At 38.0% G+C, this 19,571-nt stretch overlaps 1 protein-coding gene across 1 annotated transcript in view; it reads left to right on the plus strand.

The window, feature by feature from the left end:
* LOC150091119 (uncharacterized) overlaps positions 1-19,571 on the plus strand; it is a 994,562-nt gene that overhangs the window by 783,669 nt on the left and 191,322 nt on the right. Inside the window, exon 4 of the mRNA XM_090382033.1 lies at positions 11,223-11,358. Within this exon, the coding sequence (XP_090238159.1) occupies positions 11,223-11,358 (136 nt within the window). The remainder of the gene's footprint in view (positions 1-11,222; positions 11,359-19,571) is intronic.

Raw genomic sequence — 19,571 nt, forward strand, 5'->3', positions numbered from 1 at the left:
ATACCTAACCCAATACCATGTGCTTGTTCCAAATTATTGCATTATCAAATTATTGAATTCCAATCTCCACAAAATTACACTTTTAAATCCTACACAAAATTCTAACATATTTATATTAACTATATTTCACTCTGACTTGATCCTTATTTTTACCTTAATAAATGACACTGCGTTGGGACTTCCTTGTCCATACTGTATTAGAATGTGCTAATTACATTTTTGTTGCTTTTTGGCCTTTCACCTTTCTTCTACTACTATGGACAAGTATAGTTTGTTTGTTGTTTGGTTTTTAGGAGCATTAGCAACTAAGGCCATATTGCTCCGGGGATATGCGGTGGTCATTCCCTCACCTTTCCGCATCCTCCGTATTTGGTGGTCACGGGCTCGAAATCCGGTCTAATCAAGAAGCGTGTGCTACGCACTGCTGCTCCTGCCCACCTACTACGGAGGCGCCGGACAAGTATAGAAACGCAGTTCCTGATACATGGTCAATGTGTAGTCTACCTGATCATGTATCAATATTTGCTTCAGCTGACATCAGATTCTGAACATTTGCCTTACCTATATTCGACCTTTATCTGAATGTGTGTGTGTGTGTGTGGTGTGTGTGTGTGTGTGTGTGTGTGTGTGTGTGTGTGTGTGTGTGTGTGTGTGTGTGTGTGTGTGTGTGAACACTGGATTTTCTCAAAAGAAAATTCAGTTTTATATGTGAAACAACTCAACTTTATTCTTCTTTTTATACAGATCTGATGACAGCTGTACCACTTATTATTATTATTTTTTGTTTTATTTGTATTTTACTGTACTAATTTTATGGGCTGAATGGGCTAAATTCTATGGGCTGAATTTTATGGGCTGAATGGGCTGAATGGGCTAAATTATAGGCTGAATTATGAACGTATTGGCTCATAATTCAGCCCATAATTTTCTTAATTCGTCATAACTTTTAGGATATTAACATTCTTTCACCTTTCACATATCTACTACACTTTCTTTCCTACTGTCCTCTCCCTTCTAGTTACTGGCACTTTGTGTAATTTTCACATCCATTTATGCATACTTTATTCAATCTATTAATACAAAACTATTTCATCAGCTGAAAACCTTTTTCATCCACTGTAACTTTTAAAAAAAATTATATTTAATATATATATATATATATATGTATATATGCATGTGTGTGTGTGTGTGTGTGTGTGTGTGTGTGTGTTTGTGTGAACACTGGGTTTTCTGAAAAGAAAATTCAGTTTTATATGTGAAACAACTCAACTTTATTCTTATTTTTATATAGATATATAATAAGAACTTTATTTATGATCGATTTGCTATACATAGAACATAGAACGAATAATTTGAATTATTTATACAATTATATGTGCTAATCTTAACGAAAATAAGCATTGTTCTATAAAGAAATTCGCTGTTATTCTATCAATATATTTTTAAGAAAATAAACACACGGACCCCATGGAACTGGTCTTCGGACCCCAGTTTGGGAAACGCTGCTCTAGTAATTTAACACCTTATTCTATAGTAACTAGTGTTTTCCGTTTCTGAAGGTACTTAAGAAAATAGAATGTCATATATATATATATATATATATATACTCCTAAAACCCTGTCATATAAATTTTTACAAACTCCTGAGGCATATTCTTTGAACTTTCCATTAACAAGAAGAACAAAGTCAAAGTACTTTATTATTTTTTTGCGGGCTCCAGGGTTTCCCCTATTCACCGCTGAAAGTAATCTATACATTGTGTACAATTTATAATGATTAATTATACATAAAAAGGCTATATACAATGATGGTACTTAAAAGACTATATACAATGATGATACATAAATAAATACTGGGCTTCGGAGTCCAGCAGACTGATCAATACATCAGGTAAGAGTAATCCAAAGAAACAGTCTAGCATTTTACTGAACCTCAGGAGCAAGAATTCTTTTCCTCCGTTTAAACAATTTCTCTGCATAGGTGGAGAAGGCAAAATAATATTCAGAACAGTTAACCAATCTTGGCAGTTCGGAGCAGTCAAATACATTTGTGAGAAGTTGAAAGTCCAGTCTTAAATCATCGTACAGGGGACAATAAAAGACGAGGTGCTCAACAGTTTCTTGAGCACCACAACTACAGAGAGGAGTGTTACTTAATCCTAGTGAGAACAAATTAAAGTTAAGAGTTCCATGACCGGTATATAAAAACGTAACGTATAAACCAGAATTGAACCAGTCCATTTTCTTGTCGTAATCAACAACCTCGGGAAAAAAACTTAAAAGGTCTCCCTACCCAAAGTAAAGGTAGACCAGGTATTTTTCCACGCTCTACAACATTAATTTCTCATTCTTTTAATGTCTACATTTTCTTGCAAGTCAGTATTATATATTATACCATTTACAATCGCAGGAATATTTTTTCTTCTACAATATAAAAGATAATGTGACATTACTTCATATTGGATTGGCAGTCGATGACTGAGGACCTGGAGAGCAGCTGTAGAGACAGTTCGACAAGCTCTACTTACAGCGAGAAGAAAGAATCTTTGTGCTTGAGTAAGATATTTTTGAACAAGGGAGTTACCGATTCTGTATCCCCAGGCCCCAGCCGTATAACACACAACTGGTATAAATATACAAGAGTAGTATAATTGAATGGAAGATTTCTTTAAACCAAAAAGTACTCCTGGTAATCTTAATAATTTTATATGTCATAGCTTTTATTTTCTGAAGTACATATTTTGTATGGTAATTAAAATTAAGACGGTCATCAAAATAAATTCATAAGTATTTATGCTGCCGAGTATTCCATTCAACTTAATAACAGGTGGTGTATTCACATCAAGAGAGCTTTTTAGCAACATTTGTTTTGTTTTATTAGTCGAGATTTGAAGTTTATGTGTTTGACACCAGATATTCAAGTCCTCTAGAACTTCATTTGCTCTGCACTCTAGCTCCCGGCGGGAATTACCAAAAATCAGAACAGCAAGGTCGTCTGCGTAAGCTATCTGAAGGATGTTGTCTCGATCAACCGAGAGCCACCCATCAAGGACCATGTTGCAGCACACAGGGGCAAGAACAGAGCCCCGAGGGCAGCCCCTAGAAACAGATATGGAGACAGAGCCGAATCCTGAGGAAACTGTGATGCTGCGAGAATCAAAGTAATTCGAAAGGAGACGGTAAATAGGAGCAGAGACCCCGGCCTCTCTGGACCGCGCCAGGACACTCGACCACCAAAGTGTCGAATGCCCCTTGGAAATCAACAAAGAGACCGAGGACATATTTAGAATTGGAATTTTGAACAGAACTCAAAACCTGACAAATAGTATCAACAGAAGACCTTCCACGTGTAAAGCCAAATCGAAGTGGGGAACTTAGGTTTCTGTCTAAATAGTAATTTAGAAGACGAGAAACGATTAATTTTTCCAAGACTTTGCCAAGGATGGGCAGCAGTGCAATGGGCCTGTAAGAGGCCGGATCATTGGAGGGTTTGTCAAAGGACTTAAGCAGAAGTTTAAGTCTAGCCTGTTTCCAAGCCAGCGGGAATAATCCTGAAGACAGACAAGCATTCAAAAGATTTAATATAATTAATGGGCAATTTTTCCAAAATATCTTTTAAGTACAGAAACCTCAAGGAGATCCTGTCCAGGACATTTACCATCCCTTAAGTTTGAGATAGCAGATTCTAACTCAGTATCCGTAAAAGGAGCTTCGGTTCGGGGCCCTTGGTGAGATAAATGATCTAATCTCATTGTAGTTTGGATAGTGTCACAGGAGGCAGTGTCCTCATGGAGCAAGCCGTCCAAGATAGCATTTATGGACAAACTCCAGTCCAGGGTTTCATTACCATTTACAATAATCGAAGAAAGAACATCGCCGGAATGAACCTTGTTAGCAAAATGTTTGTAACGTAAACCCCACGGATCTTAATTTATGTTATGCTGAACAAACCTTGCCCAGGCAAGTTTCTTCTCTTGGAAAATGGTATTGAAATAACTCCTTCTATTGGATTTATACAACTCACCAAGTCTGTCAATCTCATCTCTGGGCCTGTTAGCTCTCTTTGCTCTCTGAAAATTACGACGAGCATTTTGTAAGTTTCTTCTGAGAATTGTGAGATTTGTGGTCCACCACGAAACACTATTCATTTATCGTTTTTTCTTTTGATTTGATCAATTGATTTGAATTGTGTTGATTTGAATTGTGTTAAATTGTTTTTTTAATTATTTATATTTAACTCTAATGTACCGGTAAGTTGATTTTTTCGTTTTTCCCATTTTAATTTCTGGAGGGTATCATACGGAAGTGTTCTACGTACTATATTGAGGTAAACTCCTCTTATTATTTTACAAATATTATTATCAACGTAGAACGTATTGAGTATTACAGCTCCGATTCATACTATCTATTATTTATTTATTTATTATTATTTTCTTTATTATTTTTATTTATTTATTTATTATTATTTTTATTTATTTATTTATTATTATTTTTATTTATTATTATTTTTATTTATTTATTTATTATTATTTTTATTTATTTATTTATTATTATTTTTATTTATTTATTTATTATTATTTTTATTTATTTATTTATTATTATTTTCATTATTATTATTATTTATTTTTTTAATTTTTTTCCCCTCCTCTCTCTCATTCTACCCTGGATTGGGACTTCCCTGGGCCGGGGAAGTCTACCTCCTCTCTTCCCCCTCTTCGACTTTAGATTGTTCTTCTACTTCCTCCTTGGGAAACTAGTTTCTCGGGAAGGAGGACGAGCAGATAGTAGGGAAGACCTGCCTTCCTGTGTCTAGGGACGAGTGACTGGAAGCGGTCGTCCTGTTGATTGCTGCACTCAGGTAGCCAAGAGGCCAATACACAACACAACATGACAGAACACACACAGACAATATTTATTTTCTTTCCTGTCCTCTTGTGCGGGATGAAACACTATTTTTTTCTTTTCCTTTCCTCTTTTTTTTTTTCTCTCGTTCTTCTCTCTCTCTCTCTCTCTCTCTCTCTCTCTCTCTCTCTCTCTCTCTCTCTCTCTCTCTCTCTCTCCTTTTTCTGCCTGTGCGGAAAACATTTCCCGTGAGAGTGAAATTTTTTTTTTCACACTATACACTGTTACCTTGAGAGTCTTTAAAAAAAAAAAAAAGTACAAAGTAACCAGGCGGAGTTGAACTTATGTTCTAGGAGCCGCCCACACATACTATATAGTGCATACATACATTCCCATGGGTCGAGCACAATCGACGCGGAGCACAGCGCATTAAGTGGAATTTTCCAGCGGATCACGTCCAAGAAGAAATTTACATCTGGTCATTATTCCACGAACCTTTCCTGTTATTGCGACAACAGTTGATGTGTTAGATTGTCCAATATAATCCATGCAGTGCAGTGATCCAGTTGTTTTGACCAGTCTATTTATTTGTCAGGATTAGAGAGAAAAGAGTATAGTAAAGCATATCGTGATTGTGCAAAATCGTAGGAGGGTATTCCAGTAGGAGGGTATTCAACATGGATTCCAGTTATAGTGAAATGATCATTATGTCCCATAAGTTTGTAACCATAGAGTATATAACAATTTGTTTAAAGTTTTTATTATTATTATTATTATTATATATATATATATATATATATATTTTGTTACATTTGTAACTGATGGCTCCGAATGAAAATTGAGTGTGAAATTCTACTGTATGAATGTCACTGTAAGGGGTAGTTAAAAATATGTTCAATGCACATATCACCCAAAATGGTTCCGAAGTACCTGTTCCTTTGTGAATGTGCTTGTTATTTGCATTTTAGGAGCATTAGCAACTAAGGCCATATTGCTCCATGATATGGGGTGGTCATTCCCTGACCTTCCCGCATCCTCCGTATTTGGTGGTGACGGGCTCGAACCCCGGTCTAATCAAGAAGCGTGTGCTACGCACTGCTGCCCCTTCCCACCTGGCTACGGAGGCGCCTATGTGAATGTGCAAATTACTAGTGAAGCTCAAGGAGAAGGATGAAGTACTGAGAAAATAAAGCAATGGAGGGATTTCTTATAAATGAAAAATGAGAGCAGTGTTTGGAAGGTTTAACTGAAACTAATCTCCGCAAATCTATGGAAGGAGATGTGCTGACATTCACCCTATCTTGAATAGGATATCAATGGATCCTTTACAAAAATCACTGAGTTAAAATGATCCTGATGGGCACATGCAGCTTTGTGAATGGTACCAATCTTGGCACAGAAAATTCTCGTTTCAGAACAACGTGCTTTTAGTATTGAGAGTGATTTTCATATGTAAAGTGAGGCAAATCGGTAAAACAGGTTAATGGAGCAAAAATAATCCTATATGGATTAGCTCGTTTAAGTAGTAAGGTAAAAGCTGAATTTTTAACTCTGCAGGTTCCAGATATGATATATATATATATATATATATATATATATATATATACTGGATAGTGTTCTGTGCCTTTTGTGTTTTTATTTTTGTTTTATTTAATTATTTTAAATTTTCATACTTTAAGTTTATTGATGCTTTTCTGCAAGTAAGCCCATTATTTTTTCTGTAAGTGTTTTTTTGTGAAATAAAGTGGATTTACAAATATAATAAAAAATAAATACAACAAAAATGAAGAATAAATATAAAGCTAAAATAAACACTGTTAGGCAAAGCCACTCAAAAAAATAACTACGTATTGTCATAATACCTCAACTATTATAAAGTTAGACAAGTTCTACAGCAGCAACCGAAAGAGTGCTGTAGAACTTGTCGATGTGATTACAACTAGATAAAGAGTCGTCAATGACGCGAGGAATTTTAATGGGCGTTTTTCACAATGTGGCGGAGTTAGTTTGTTTCAGGAGAGGTACCATGGGTCTTTCCTTCCGGAAACTCGCGTTTTTCCTCCAGCAAACAGGCAAATTGGGCACACAACACACGCAGTTTACAGACATAGCGTACGGTGAAATATGACCTGAATTGCTGATACACCTACAACAAACAGTTCATATCCTTTAAGACTAGAGGGAGTGAATAAGTTCCAATCCCTTCTCATCTCATCGCGAAGCAACATATTCTAATTACATATAAATCGTCTTAAAATTAACTTTTATTTATGATCTTTTCATAATGCCAATTTTTATTGAGCGAAGTTTTAACAGTGACTGATAAAGAAGTTTTCGGTAAATTTTCGTAGTACTGTATATTAATTTTTCAGAAAAATAATCACAGAAAATTCTAAAATCATTTCAGTGTTATGACCAGACTATAATCGCACAGTCAGAGTATGATTTAAATAAACAAATTACACTAGTTTCAGGACATTTTTTTTAAAATCTGGATTCGTTGCTAATTAGTTAAATTATACTTTATCATTGATTCACGAAATGAGTTATCAACCTTTTTGCAATTACATTTAAAAAGGTAATTACCAGTTTTTAAGAAAGTGTAGAATGTTTTATTTATGTGATAATTGCCTTAATATACTGATAGTGAGAATTGGAGTAATTAGGGATATAATTTGTCACTACTGTATCACTGTGCAGCGTGTATAATCTACATAGCTCATCTCCTGCTCAGATTATTTATGACCCTCAGTGATGACTTGCATTTTGGCAGATGCGACTGAAGATTAGTTAATAATAAAGTAGATATAAGGCCATAAGAAATTACCACGATAGATGTTAAATAGCCTTAGTGATGAATAATAAAACTTCAAAATCTAAAATAAGTAAAGCAAAAACGTCAGTTATTGACGATTTCTGTTAAAGGATGTGAGTCTTTGTGTTAAATTCTAACAGAGATGTCAAAACGATAGTGTCTCTTAAAAGATGTCAAAATCTCTGTCACGACAACAAGAAAGTTAATTTAATTTTATTAAATGAAAATTTTTTTTTAGTTAAGTGCGTGTTTTTTTAAATTTTTTTTCTTTAGTAAACCCACTACTTTGGTCATTGTGTGTCAGTTGAAACTATCTCATAAGGTTACTTGAAAATATACCATTCATAGCATTTAACTACTGTATATCAAATTAAATAAATCTTTATTTGTCCTACCAAATTTAAAATATAGCTGAACATTGGTAAGTGACAAATTCCCTTCACGGCAGAAAATGCCAGGGGATTACCATAAAATGTGAATAAAAGAATGTCTAAAATATACAAGAAAGGTTAAATATACACGAAAAGATGACATTTAAACTACATTACTCTTCACTACATTTCTGTCTAGAGTCCTGGCAATTGTAATACAAAAGTTCATCTTAACATCACATCCACGTATTAACTTGTGCGAGATATACATTATTCAATTGCGTACACACAGTTCTTGACAGAAATTCACACAACTACTAGGCAACAGTAGCCTCAGCGAGCCACACTGCGCTTTGTTTCCTATATTTCAGATCTTCTATGAGCCTTAGTAGGTCAATTCCGATACGTGTTAGGCACTGAATTGATTCTAACGTACTGGCGGGTATAAACCTGTCAGCCATCTTCAGTCTGTTGGTCTTCATTCTCAAGGATTTTGTGCCTCTTAATGCAGATGGCGGGATGTGCCACTCACAAAGCTTCCAGAAGCATGGTGATGATATCGTGCCAGTCATCATTTTGATTGTAGTAATTAATCGTTTCCAGGCAGTGATGTCTGGTAAACGCTGCAGTTTAAGTTGTTCAGAGAGCTGCGTGGTCCTTAACTGTTGAGGGAGATGGTGCTTATGGTTTGCCCACTTCAGCAGCCAGAATTCACTCGCATATATTCTCCTAATGCGCGTAGGGGTGGCTGACGCCCTCAATTCGGCGCCATACAAAATGGCCGAATACACTGTGGTTCTTAAATATCGTGCGGTTGTTGCAGTCTGTTTCACGTGCAAGAGGTGCTGTTTTGTTGCCCAATGTAAGTAGTTCATTTTCTTTACAACCAGGTCAATATGAGACTTGAACGTAAGTTTCGTATCAAATGTTACTCCCAGATCTCTATGCGTCAACAACAGGGATAGGTTTGCCATTAAGTTTCGGGTGTACGAGCGTAGGCGATTTTTTGAGAGAGTACACCATGATTACAGTCTTCTGCGGATTTAGGGCCAAGCCAAATTTGTCTAAGTACATGAATAAGTTCAGAAGCTTATAATTAGTCTGCTCACACAATGCCCTATTGTTCATGGACGGTTGGATGGGTATTAGGATCTTAATATCGTCTGCATAAGTGCATACATCATCCCTACCGTTGCAGAACGGGATCATCATGGCGGTAAAGAGGAGTCCAGATAAAACTCCACCCTGTGGAACTCCTGCATGGAGTTGGCGTTGGAGGATCTCACTATCTGTGCGGTAATAAATGGACCGACAAGTAAGTAGAGCCTGTAGGAACTTCAGCAAATTTCCTTATATTTGGAAGGCGTGTTGGAGCAGTTGAAGTAAGGCATGTATATCCAGACTATCGAAGGCTGCTTTTATATCGGCATAAATTATTGCAATTTCCTTTCTGGCTTGGAAAGCATTTAGTATCACGGCTTGAACTGTGAGGAGGTTAGTTATTGTTGATCTTGCAGTTATTGAATAATGAATTTGTTGAGGGTGCCCAGCCAGTATCTGATTCGACAACTTTGGCAACAGAACTTTCTCCAGTACTTTTAACAGGGTAGATGCAGTAGATTGGCCTATAGTGCTCTGCAAGGTTAGGCTTTGTAATTTTCGTCATTGGAATTACAGCGTACTTATTCCAGTTCTCAGAGAAAACTCGGCCAGCAAGGATAGAGCTATAAATTGCTTAGAGTGGTTCAATTAGGTAAGGGCTGAGACACTTTACCATGAAGTGGGGGACTCCATCAACTCCAGCTGTGTTAGTTGGCCTGAGGGAGTTAATACTCTGTATTAGTGCTTCTTTAGTGATAAGAACAGACTTCATCTCATTGTCAACTAATTGATACCACTTAAACTCCCTGACTTGAGACTCATGATATATGCTGGAGAATCTGCTGATGTGTTCCATCCACGCTTCTTTGTCAAGCCCCTGATTTGTGTCACTTTTCCGTGTGCAACGAGGTAGTTTTCCCCTGTCAAGTGTGTCTTTCATATAGCGATTGATTGCTCTAGATTTTTCCCTATTAAATATTGCTCTGGCCCTCAAGTAGTTAATTCTATTTTGTGTGTCATTAGACAGTTTCCATTTTCTGTGCAGAGTTCGCTTTAGTTTAAACAATGCAGTTAGGCTAGAGTTCCACCGGGTTTTAGACTTTGATGATATCCTTACTACTTTGGAAGCCGCAAATTCTGTAATAGAGTTGATCCAACTGGTTAAGAGAGTTGTTGCAAATAAGGCATCACATTTGAGTAGACATTCCCACGGGATACAGCTGGCAGCAAATAAGCATTTATTTGGGTCCAGAAAGGCTGGCGAAGTGACAAGCTGGCTCTTAATTTTTTCCTTGACATTGAAGTCCACATACGGTAGCATTATGAGCATTGCAATTGGGCTATGATCGGATGGAAAGAACATTTCGGGGGATACATCAATTATACATTTACCAGAAGACAGAATTAGGTCAAGTCTATTTTCACCTCTTGTAGGTTGATCATTGATAAGAGAGATGGAGCATGGCTGTAGTTTATTTAACATGGTGTCCAGTAGGTTATTGAGCTGTGGTGGAAGGTTGAAATCTCCACATACTATATGGGTGGCTGACACATGTAATTTGTTGAGAAGCCAGTCTACTACATTATTTATCATTTCTAGACTAGGGGCAGGTGGAATGTAAACGACTGCTATATTTAAGAGTGCTGAGTGGACTTTTAAAGTGACAAGTAATGCCTCATAAAACTCTGGATCTGAGTAGGCGACCGAGATTATTTGAAGTGCTATGTCACGTACAAACAGGGCTACTCCTCCACCCCTCGCTACAGTTTACGCGTTTATTTATTAGCATTGTAATTAGTTAATTAAATATGTATTTGTAAATCCCTGGCACCACGATTTAGAAATGGGATTAACTGTATGCATGCGTTACTGCAATTAAAGATTCGATCCTATTCTTCTATTTGATATAGTGAGCCAAATTAAACCATCGATTTAATTCGACATGCTTAACCAAAATGACATCTTCGATTTAATCCGATTATACTTCAGTTTATCTAGTTGTTACGACTGTACTTTTTTAACTTGCACTCAGAAGTGTTTAAATATTCTGTTAATAGTAATCGGTTATTATATTGGAGCAATTTCTTATTTAGCTGATCAAGAGCAATAGGAGTCACGTTTTTCTTTTCAAGACGGACCTCAATTCTGAGGGAACTTATGCCTGTGAAGTGTCTGCAGAAGCTCCGTCCTTCCAGACATTAAAAGCTGAGGAAGATCTAAGAGTTTATGGTAAGTGATTAAAAAAAAAAAAGAAAAAAAAAAAGAAAAGAAGAATACGGCTAATTTAGTCTATACGGCAGTAAAGAAATGTGTTGTTTAATTGAAATTAGGAGATTCTGACAATGCCATGATGCTAATTCCAAATGCCCTATTGATGGTGCTTTATCATATTTATGGTTTTTTTTTTTTTTTTTTTTTGTCATTTCAAATCAATAATACAAATATCAAATACATTCACCAAAAAATATATTTGTCACTATATTCTCATATAAAAGTATATCTCAGTATATTCCCTATGGTAGACAACAGAGTATATGGCATTCGCTGGGATATATAGAGTAGAAGTCTGCTTAAACGACCTCTGTTCAACCGACTCGCTAAATTAACAGAGTTGATTGAGCAGAGGTCTTTAACCACCTTCCCTGTTTAAAACATACTCCAATTAAAACAATGTCCAACAACACGAAGTTAAACTATAATTCTATAAACGTGACAACCTGCTTTCTCATGATGGAACTGTAAGTGGTGAAACAAGGCTGTCCTAGCAGCGTTTCACCTTTCAAGCAAATGGCAGTTTAACCTCATAGCGATGTTATCTGTTTGAAAGTAGGGCAACTCATTATGAAGGCAAACTGCAATAAACTGTGAGTGATAAGATAGCTATATTAACTAAGTAGTTTAAATACTTTCACCGCAAAAACATATAAAAGAAGAAACAGCCCTCGCAACTATATACAAGATAAAAAAAAAATATATTAAGCAGTCAAAATGTTAACTGGCCATCCAATTGCAAAATACAGTTGTCATCCCAATAAGATGAGAGCTTATTTTGAAGACATTTATGAAAAATGCGAACTAGACATAAATGTTATGAGCAACTGCTTGAGTTTCATAGAATTTTTCATCAGGTTTGCCCAAAGATGAGTAACATAAGCTAATATATCACCAATGGATCGATAAACTAAAGGATTCCATATTGGCGAGCATGGAGCAGATGGAATGTTCAAGATAGTTTAAGATTTGGCAGTTGAGGCATTTCGTCATTACTTTGGAAAGAGTAGTGGTAAACGCATAGTGGCCTAGTGTTTGGGTTGTGGGGCTACCGGTAGTTCCCATAACTGCGCTGTTGTTTTTCTTGTGGGGTAACAGAACTCTTTTAAAGCCAGAGGTGTGAGTTGTATGTTCTTTTATTTAAGTGTAGTGTTGGGTTAGATTGGTAGTTTGGCTTTCAGCCTCAGGGCCTCTAGTGGGACCCCACATTGCCTGTCACTACCTCTAGGATGTATGCCAAGCTGTCACATGTTCTGTGGCTGATCTCTGCCAGGGTTGCCTGAGCTTTCTGATAGAGCAAAAATAAAAAAAAAAGTTAGAGTGTGGGATTGAGTCAAGAAGGTGGGGAAAACAGATAGAAGTATAGGGGATATAATGGACGCCCTTAGGAGAGTGTATATCCACTAAGCGAGAAGAGGTGTGAGAGGAAAGTTGGGAGAAAAGAGCACCAGGCAAGGAATCCCTGCGTGATCGCCGTTGTTTCTGGATGGCGGATAACTCCGTAGTTGTCTAATTCAAATAGTGACGAATAGGCCTGGAGTACTGGGGTCCATAGTTTAAATACAGATAATACAGTTATACCCAGTTATTTATTAACAAATAAAGTACAAATAAAAGTAAAAGTACAAAACCAGTAGCTTTCGGAACGCGTGTCCCTTTATCAACTGATAAGTTAATATAAAATTTGAATACATTACAAGCAAATGTGGCACGTTAATCATGCGTCATTGTTGTAGCACGGACGTGTGCTGCTTTACGCCAGTGATCATCCATCAATAAAACGGTTGCTTCTAGGATGGGATGTAGACGCATGCTTTTCTGGCGATTTAATGTCTTAGGATTGTTTATTATGTTTAGTGACTCTAGCCATAGGCGGTGGCGAAAGTGTCGCGCGTGGTCCACTATCTCAAAGTCGCGCTTGGGGTCAAGATCGTGATTGGTAGCCCAAAAATGTTCTGCGACCGCGGACTGGTCAGTTTCGGCAAGCCGGATTGCTCTGTCGTGTTCCGTGAGGCGATCCTGGAGACGTCTCGATGTCTGACCTACGTAGCAACTGTTACATCGAGGTCAGACATCGAGACGTCTCCAGGATCGCCTCACGGAACACGACAGAGCAATCCGGCTTGCCGAAACTGACCAGTCCGCGGTCGCAGAACATTTTTGGGCTACCAACCACGATCTTGACCCCAAGCGCGACTTTGAGATAGTGGACCACGCGCGACACTTTCGCCACCGCCTATGGCTAGAGTCACTAAACATAATAAACAATCCTAAGACATTAAATCGCCAGAAAGGCATGCGTCTACATCCCATCCTAGAAGCAACCGTTTTATTGATGGATGATCACTGGCGTAAAGCAGCACACGTCCGTGTTACAACAATGACGCATGATTAACGTGCCACATTTGCTTGTAATGTATTCAAATTTTATATTAACTTATCAGTTGATAAAGGGACACGCGTTCCGAAAGCTACTGGTTTTGTACTTTTACTTTTATTTGTACTTTATTTGTTAATAAATAACTGGGTATAACTGTATTATCTGTATTTGTCTAATTCAGTTAGTCGTTAATCCTATTCGTAGTGAGTTGTTGAGTTCCCTACATTTTGTCCTCTTCAGGTAGTTAGTCTGCATGTGTAGCACAGTGATATCACAACGTCCTCCCCACACCGGGTGGAAAAGGCTCGTCGATGAACCGAGGAACTTTAATAGGCCGTTTTCACTCCGTGGCTGACTAAGCCCACTTTTATGCATGCGTTTAGTGTCGGGCAACAGCCGATGGCAGATTGCCTCGCGTTTTCTAGGTTTATTTTATGCACGCAACATTTGTCGTCCGTCAGAAAAAAAAAAAAAAAAAAAAACTTCTGCGGGTGGACAAATCGTATCCTTTTCTCATTGAAGAGTGGAAGATGGATCCGTGCGTGATCTATTTTGCGTATCGGCCCATTGCAGTGAAAAGAGAGGGTGAAATCCATTGACTTTCATTTAGATTTCTGTTTTGTACTCCTCCGATGATGAATCCCAAATTGCTTTCTTTTCCTTAATCTCAACTATAAAACGTTCAGATCTAAATCCTCCATTTTTTTTTTTTTTTTTTTTAGCAAAATACTGAAATGATCCGACAGCGCGGTTGGCAGCACTGATATCTAGACAGCGCACGACGGACAAGTGGCGCGTTTGCATAAAAGGACCAATTAGACACCATGTACTCAGAAAATTTGTACAACTTTTTGCCGCTGGCGTTCTGTAGGACATGACAGCATGTCTTTCAGAACGCGATGGCAACGTAAACGAACGACAGAGCATCACCGAAAACAAATGGATCATTTTATGCTCTGTCATCCGTTTACGTTTCCATCGCGTTCTGAAAGACATGCCGTCATGTCCTACAGAACGCCAGCGGCAAAACGTCGCACTAATTTTCTAAGTACATGGTGTCGTTTTGTGCCCTTAGCGGCAGAGATCAGTGTGATGCAAGCCAGACTGATAAAGTTTTTGAGTGAGAGAGCCATGTCCAGTTACCAGAAAGGAAGTTTCCATAGTTAACGCAGCACCAGGTTTTAACTAATTTAGAGAGTAAGAAGTCACATCAAGCAGGAATTTTCTTGTGGCAGCTACAAGTGGGGTGGTGTCCCATCTGGTCTGCCAGGTACTAATTAGCTCATTAAATCATCTGGATTTATCTTTTTTAGGATCTTCATTTAAATTTAGCTGGATACTAAGTAATTCTGAAGATTTTTTGTGTCGAAAGCAGAGACCACGATAGTTGACAAATAAATCCAAAGGAGGAGACCCCGCAATAACTTGCACTGCAATTATCGAAACTGTTCTATAGACTCAGAGAATAGAGAGGAGCATGCTCCGCTGGATACAATTCAGTTTTATCCTCATTTTGGAATTGATGGCCCGGTGTAATTGGAAAGGTAATAAAGAGTAAATCTGTGCTTTATATATTTACTTTTATATCCTGTGGATAATATTCCTCCTATTTTCACTTATTAGAATCGCCTGTAATAGAATTAAAATTGAATTCATAAACGTGATCACAATGACCGGCACTAACCACATAGTGAACGGTATGTTGTTATAGAGTGTCCATCGCAAAGTGATTGGATCATACAGTCAACCAATCATAAAGTGGGGAAGTCCCCTGGAAGTCCGTTGTAAGGCGCATAGCGCACGTACACAGGCAATGCGTCCGGGGATTGACAAAATTCACAAAAAAATGTGACACAAATTGATTCATTCCCCTACCATTGTACCACTACGTACCTGGCACGAGCAATGCATGACCAAATCAGTACCCCTATTGATTGCATAATACTATTTCTTTTGTTATTTTCTACCGTATTTAATAAAAAAAAATTACATAAAAGAATTTATTTTTCAACATGCTGAAGACTAGTAGCGAGTGTCGTAAGGCGTATAGAGCACGTGTAGGTGCAATGTGACCACCGGAGCCACCTCCATTGAGCGCAAAGGAGAGATCTAAGCTATTTCGACAGTGGTAGAAATTACAGCGTGTGATGGAGTTGAGCAAAGAAGCCGGAGAAGAACCATACGCATCTTCAGAGCCTTACATCTCCCCAGAAATGTTAGAAGTGAATTTGGAAGGAGTTATTGAATTTGATACTGCAAATGAAAATGACAAAGAGTCCTGAAAGCCCAGTCGTAAACAAAAAGCAAAGAAGCAAAAACCAACTACCAGAAGTACTCCATCAAACCATTTAACAGATAGTGGCATAATAAGCAGCAGGATCAGTAACAGGATTTTAAGAAACACGAAAGCATCCACGCACAGTTTAAACGTACATTCTTGGCAGGGCCGAACCGAGCTATGGGCAGACCGATCGGTCGCCCGGGGCGCTAAAGCTTTGGAAGAATATGATATTGGGCGTGTCCAAGGTTTGAGAGGGCACATATGCTTCATGGAAAGGGGAAAAATGAAAATTTTGGGGAACATGGACATGTGGACATATGTATATGTAAGGGCGGCACCTAGAACGTATGTTCAACTCCGCCTGGTATCTCTGTGAAGAACAGTATCACTACAATTGGGCCAGATGTGTGTGACGTCGGTTTGTGTGTATTATGTGTGTGTTCTGTTGTTCTGTTCTGGCCGCTTGGCTACCCAGAAGCATCAGTCTCCTGGACAAATGATTCTGGGTACTCGTCCACACCACGGGAAGGTGGGCGTCCCAATAAAACACGTACCGTCTCTAAAGAGACTCTGACCCACCTGGTGTTGTCAGCAGGTGGGCCAGGAACCTCTGGGGGCCCATTCCAGAGGCAAGAGAGGAGAAAGAAAAAAAAATAATAATAATAAAAGAAAATAAAAATAAAATAAAAAATAAAAAGTAATAAAAAAGCTAGTGGTGCGTGCAGGTAATATATTATAATAAAGGCAATGCATTGTAATATATTATAATAATAAAGTGATATATTTATGTATGAAAAATAAAAATAAAATAAAAATTGATAGTGTGGCAAATTGAGCAAAACAAAAAAATGATAATAATTATATTAATAATAAAATAAAAATAATATAAAAATAAAAAATAAATAAAAATAAAAATAATATAAAAATAAAAAATAAATAAAAATAAAAATAATAAAAATGAAAATAAATAAAATAAAAATAATATAAAAATAAAAAATAAATAAAAATAAAAATAATAAAAATGAAAATAAATAAAATAAAATATATAGAGAAAAAAAATAAATAAAAAAAATAAAAAATAATAAATAAAAATTTGAATTTAGCCTTCCCCTTCACAAGTGTGAAATCTAGGCTGTAGAATTGTTTGTCTGGTTTTGGTTGGCATTGGCATACATGGTCTTTCGCCTGGTAAAAATTCCAGATGCAAAGGCCTGCAGGGAGGAAAGATTGTCTGGATTAGTTGATCCACATTGGTTGGGAAGAAGTTCAGAATGTCTCTCCGAAATTGATCTCTGAGATCCTCGTACAAGTCTCAGTCAAAAAGAAGGTGGTACCAGTTTTCCTTACTTCCACAAAAGCATAGGTCGGTAGCGAGAAGCCCCAGTTGGTACAGCTTTTCATTCAGGGAGCCGTGGCCGGTCACAAAGAAGGACGTTTCAAGGCTGAGAAAGAACCAGGATCTTGCAGTTTTGGTCATCGCAAACTTTACCTCGGTGAGAAATCTTTTCGTTACTGTGCCTTGTGGCGAAGTATTCCACCTGGTTTGCCAGATGTTCACCAGTTGGCTGTAACATCTTTTTTTTCCCACTTATCATCTGCAGTGAGATTAAGCTCAATACCCAGAATACAGGTTGGTATTTTCTTTCTGATTCTGAAGCAGAGCCCACGGAAGATCGTAAACAAATCAAGCCTTTGGTCCTTGAGGTTGTCACAGACATTCTCTCAGATATGCCAGACAAGCTGTACTTGCTACGTGGGAGTCTATAACCTCCATGCCCAAGTACATGGTGGGTGACCACCAAGGTGTGAACCAACGTAAGCAGGGGTCGAGGTGTGGCGCGCACACCACATGGAGAAACGCCGCCCATCTATGTTACCAGGCAGTACTAGGTGGTAGATGACTCTCATAAACCGGTGAAATACCACCACTTTGCTTATTGGAGGCTTGAAGTGGTGGAACCCATGTTTAGTCTCTAGAGCTAAGTTCCGGTCAACCCTTCCCTATCTCTTCCATCATGCAGTATGATTGATGACTTTTGAGGTTATGACGAACCTCGTGGCGAGATCCAATATTCCTTACATTTCGAGAGTACAGCTCTAAAATGGTGTTCGCAGGCCGGCCGCTAGTTAGTACACAGGACCAAACCTATTGGTAACTCTCTAGGAGGCTTCCGGATCAGCTAGTGTATAAGATTGCTACCTCTACTCTGCCAGATAGTGACTGGATGGAGTCCGAGTAGTGTGTGTGCGAGGAGCATTGTCGAGGCCACATTATGTCAAGGATCTGGGTATATTCTTACCACATGTACGCCATATCCAAAAATTTCATTACTTCAAACAGCATGTCCCACCCACTTTTTCTTACTATTGAATACACCATGAATTGTCAAACTAATAGAGCAAGCTTATCTGCCACAAGATCTAAACCTCCCAAGGACTTCCTAATTCATTTCACAAATATACGTGGTCTCGATTCTAATCTCAACGATGTCCATTTCCACTTGCAGTCTGCCAAGCCCCATGTACTTTTTCTGACAGAATCTCAGTTATCGGTTGATTCAACTACTGCTCATCTCAAATGCCCAAATTATTCGCTGTATGATTCCTTTCGCCTCAAAGGTGGTACTTGTGCATATGTCCGTTCTGATATTCCCTGTCAGAGACTTGGCCATTTGGAATCTCCTCTCTTTGATCTTCTCTGGCTTAAAATCTCTCTACCTCATTGTGTCAAATTCATCTGTTGCCTCTACCGTTCCCCCAACTCCACTAATCACTTGGAGCTCTTTGACTTGCTCTCTTTGCAACTTGACTTTCTCCAGTCCAACTTTCCTAACTGTGAGGTAATTTTCCTTGGTGATTTTAATGTTCACAACTCCAGCTGGCTTCCGTTTTCTAGTCACACCGACCCAGCTGGTCGAGATGCTGAGGCTTTTGCAATTAATCATGACCTAGCACAGATTCTTCATTTACCTACAAGAATACCGGACAATCCTAATCATACAGCCAATACGCTTGATTTTTTTTCTCACAAGCAACCCTTCTAAGAACACGATCGAAGTGAGAGGTCCTTTAGGCACTTCAGATCACAACTTGGTGATTGTCTCTTCTCCAATGGAACCTTTATCTCATGGCTATTCCCAACCTCGTGTTGTTTGGCATTACAAGAATGCAAAATGGGATGACCTGCGAGACTTCTTTTCTTCTTTTCCTTGGTCGGATTACTGTTTCAAAACTTCTGATGTCAACGTTTGCTCAGATCGTGTCAGTGAAATTATTCTTGCAGGAATGGACTCCTTTATCCCACACTCCACTTTAAAGTCTCGTCCTTTATCTAAACCTTGGTTTTCCAATAAATGTGCTAAGGTTGTCCAAGAGAAGGATGTTGCATATCATAATTGGCTTGTTTCTAATTCTTCAGTTTCATTTTCTGCCTACACCAAAGCTCGCAACAATTCTAAAGCAGTTATTAATCAGTCCAAACTAGAGTTTGAAAAGGCTAAGAGTGGAAAA

This window comes from Mastigoproctus giganteus, chromosome 1 (assembly GCF_048544385.1).
Source record: "Mastigoproctus giganteus isolate SK-2022 chromosome 1, ASM4854438v1, whole genome shotgun sequence".
Classification (NCBI taxonomy): Eukaryota; Metazoa; Arthropoda; class Arachnida; order Uropygi; family Thelyphonidae; genus Mastigoproctus; species Mastigoproctus giganteus.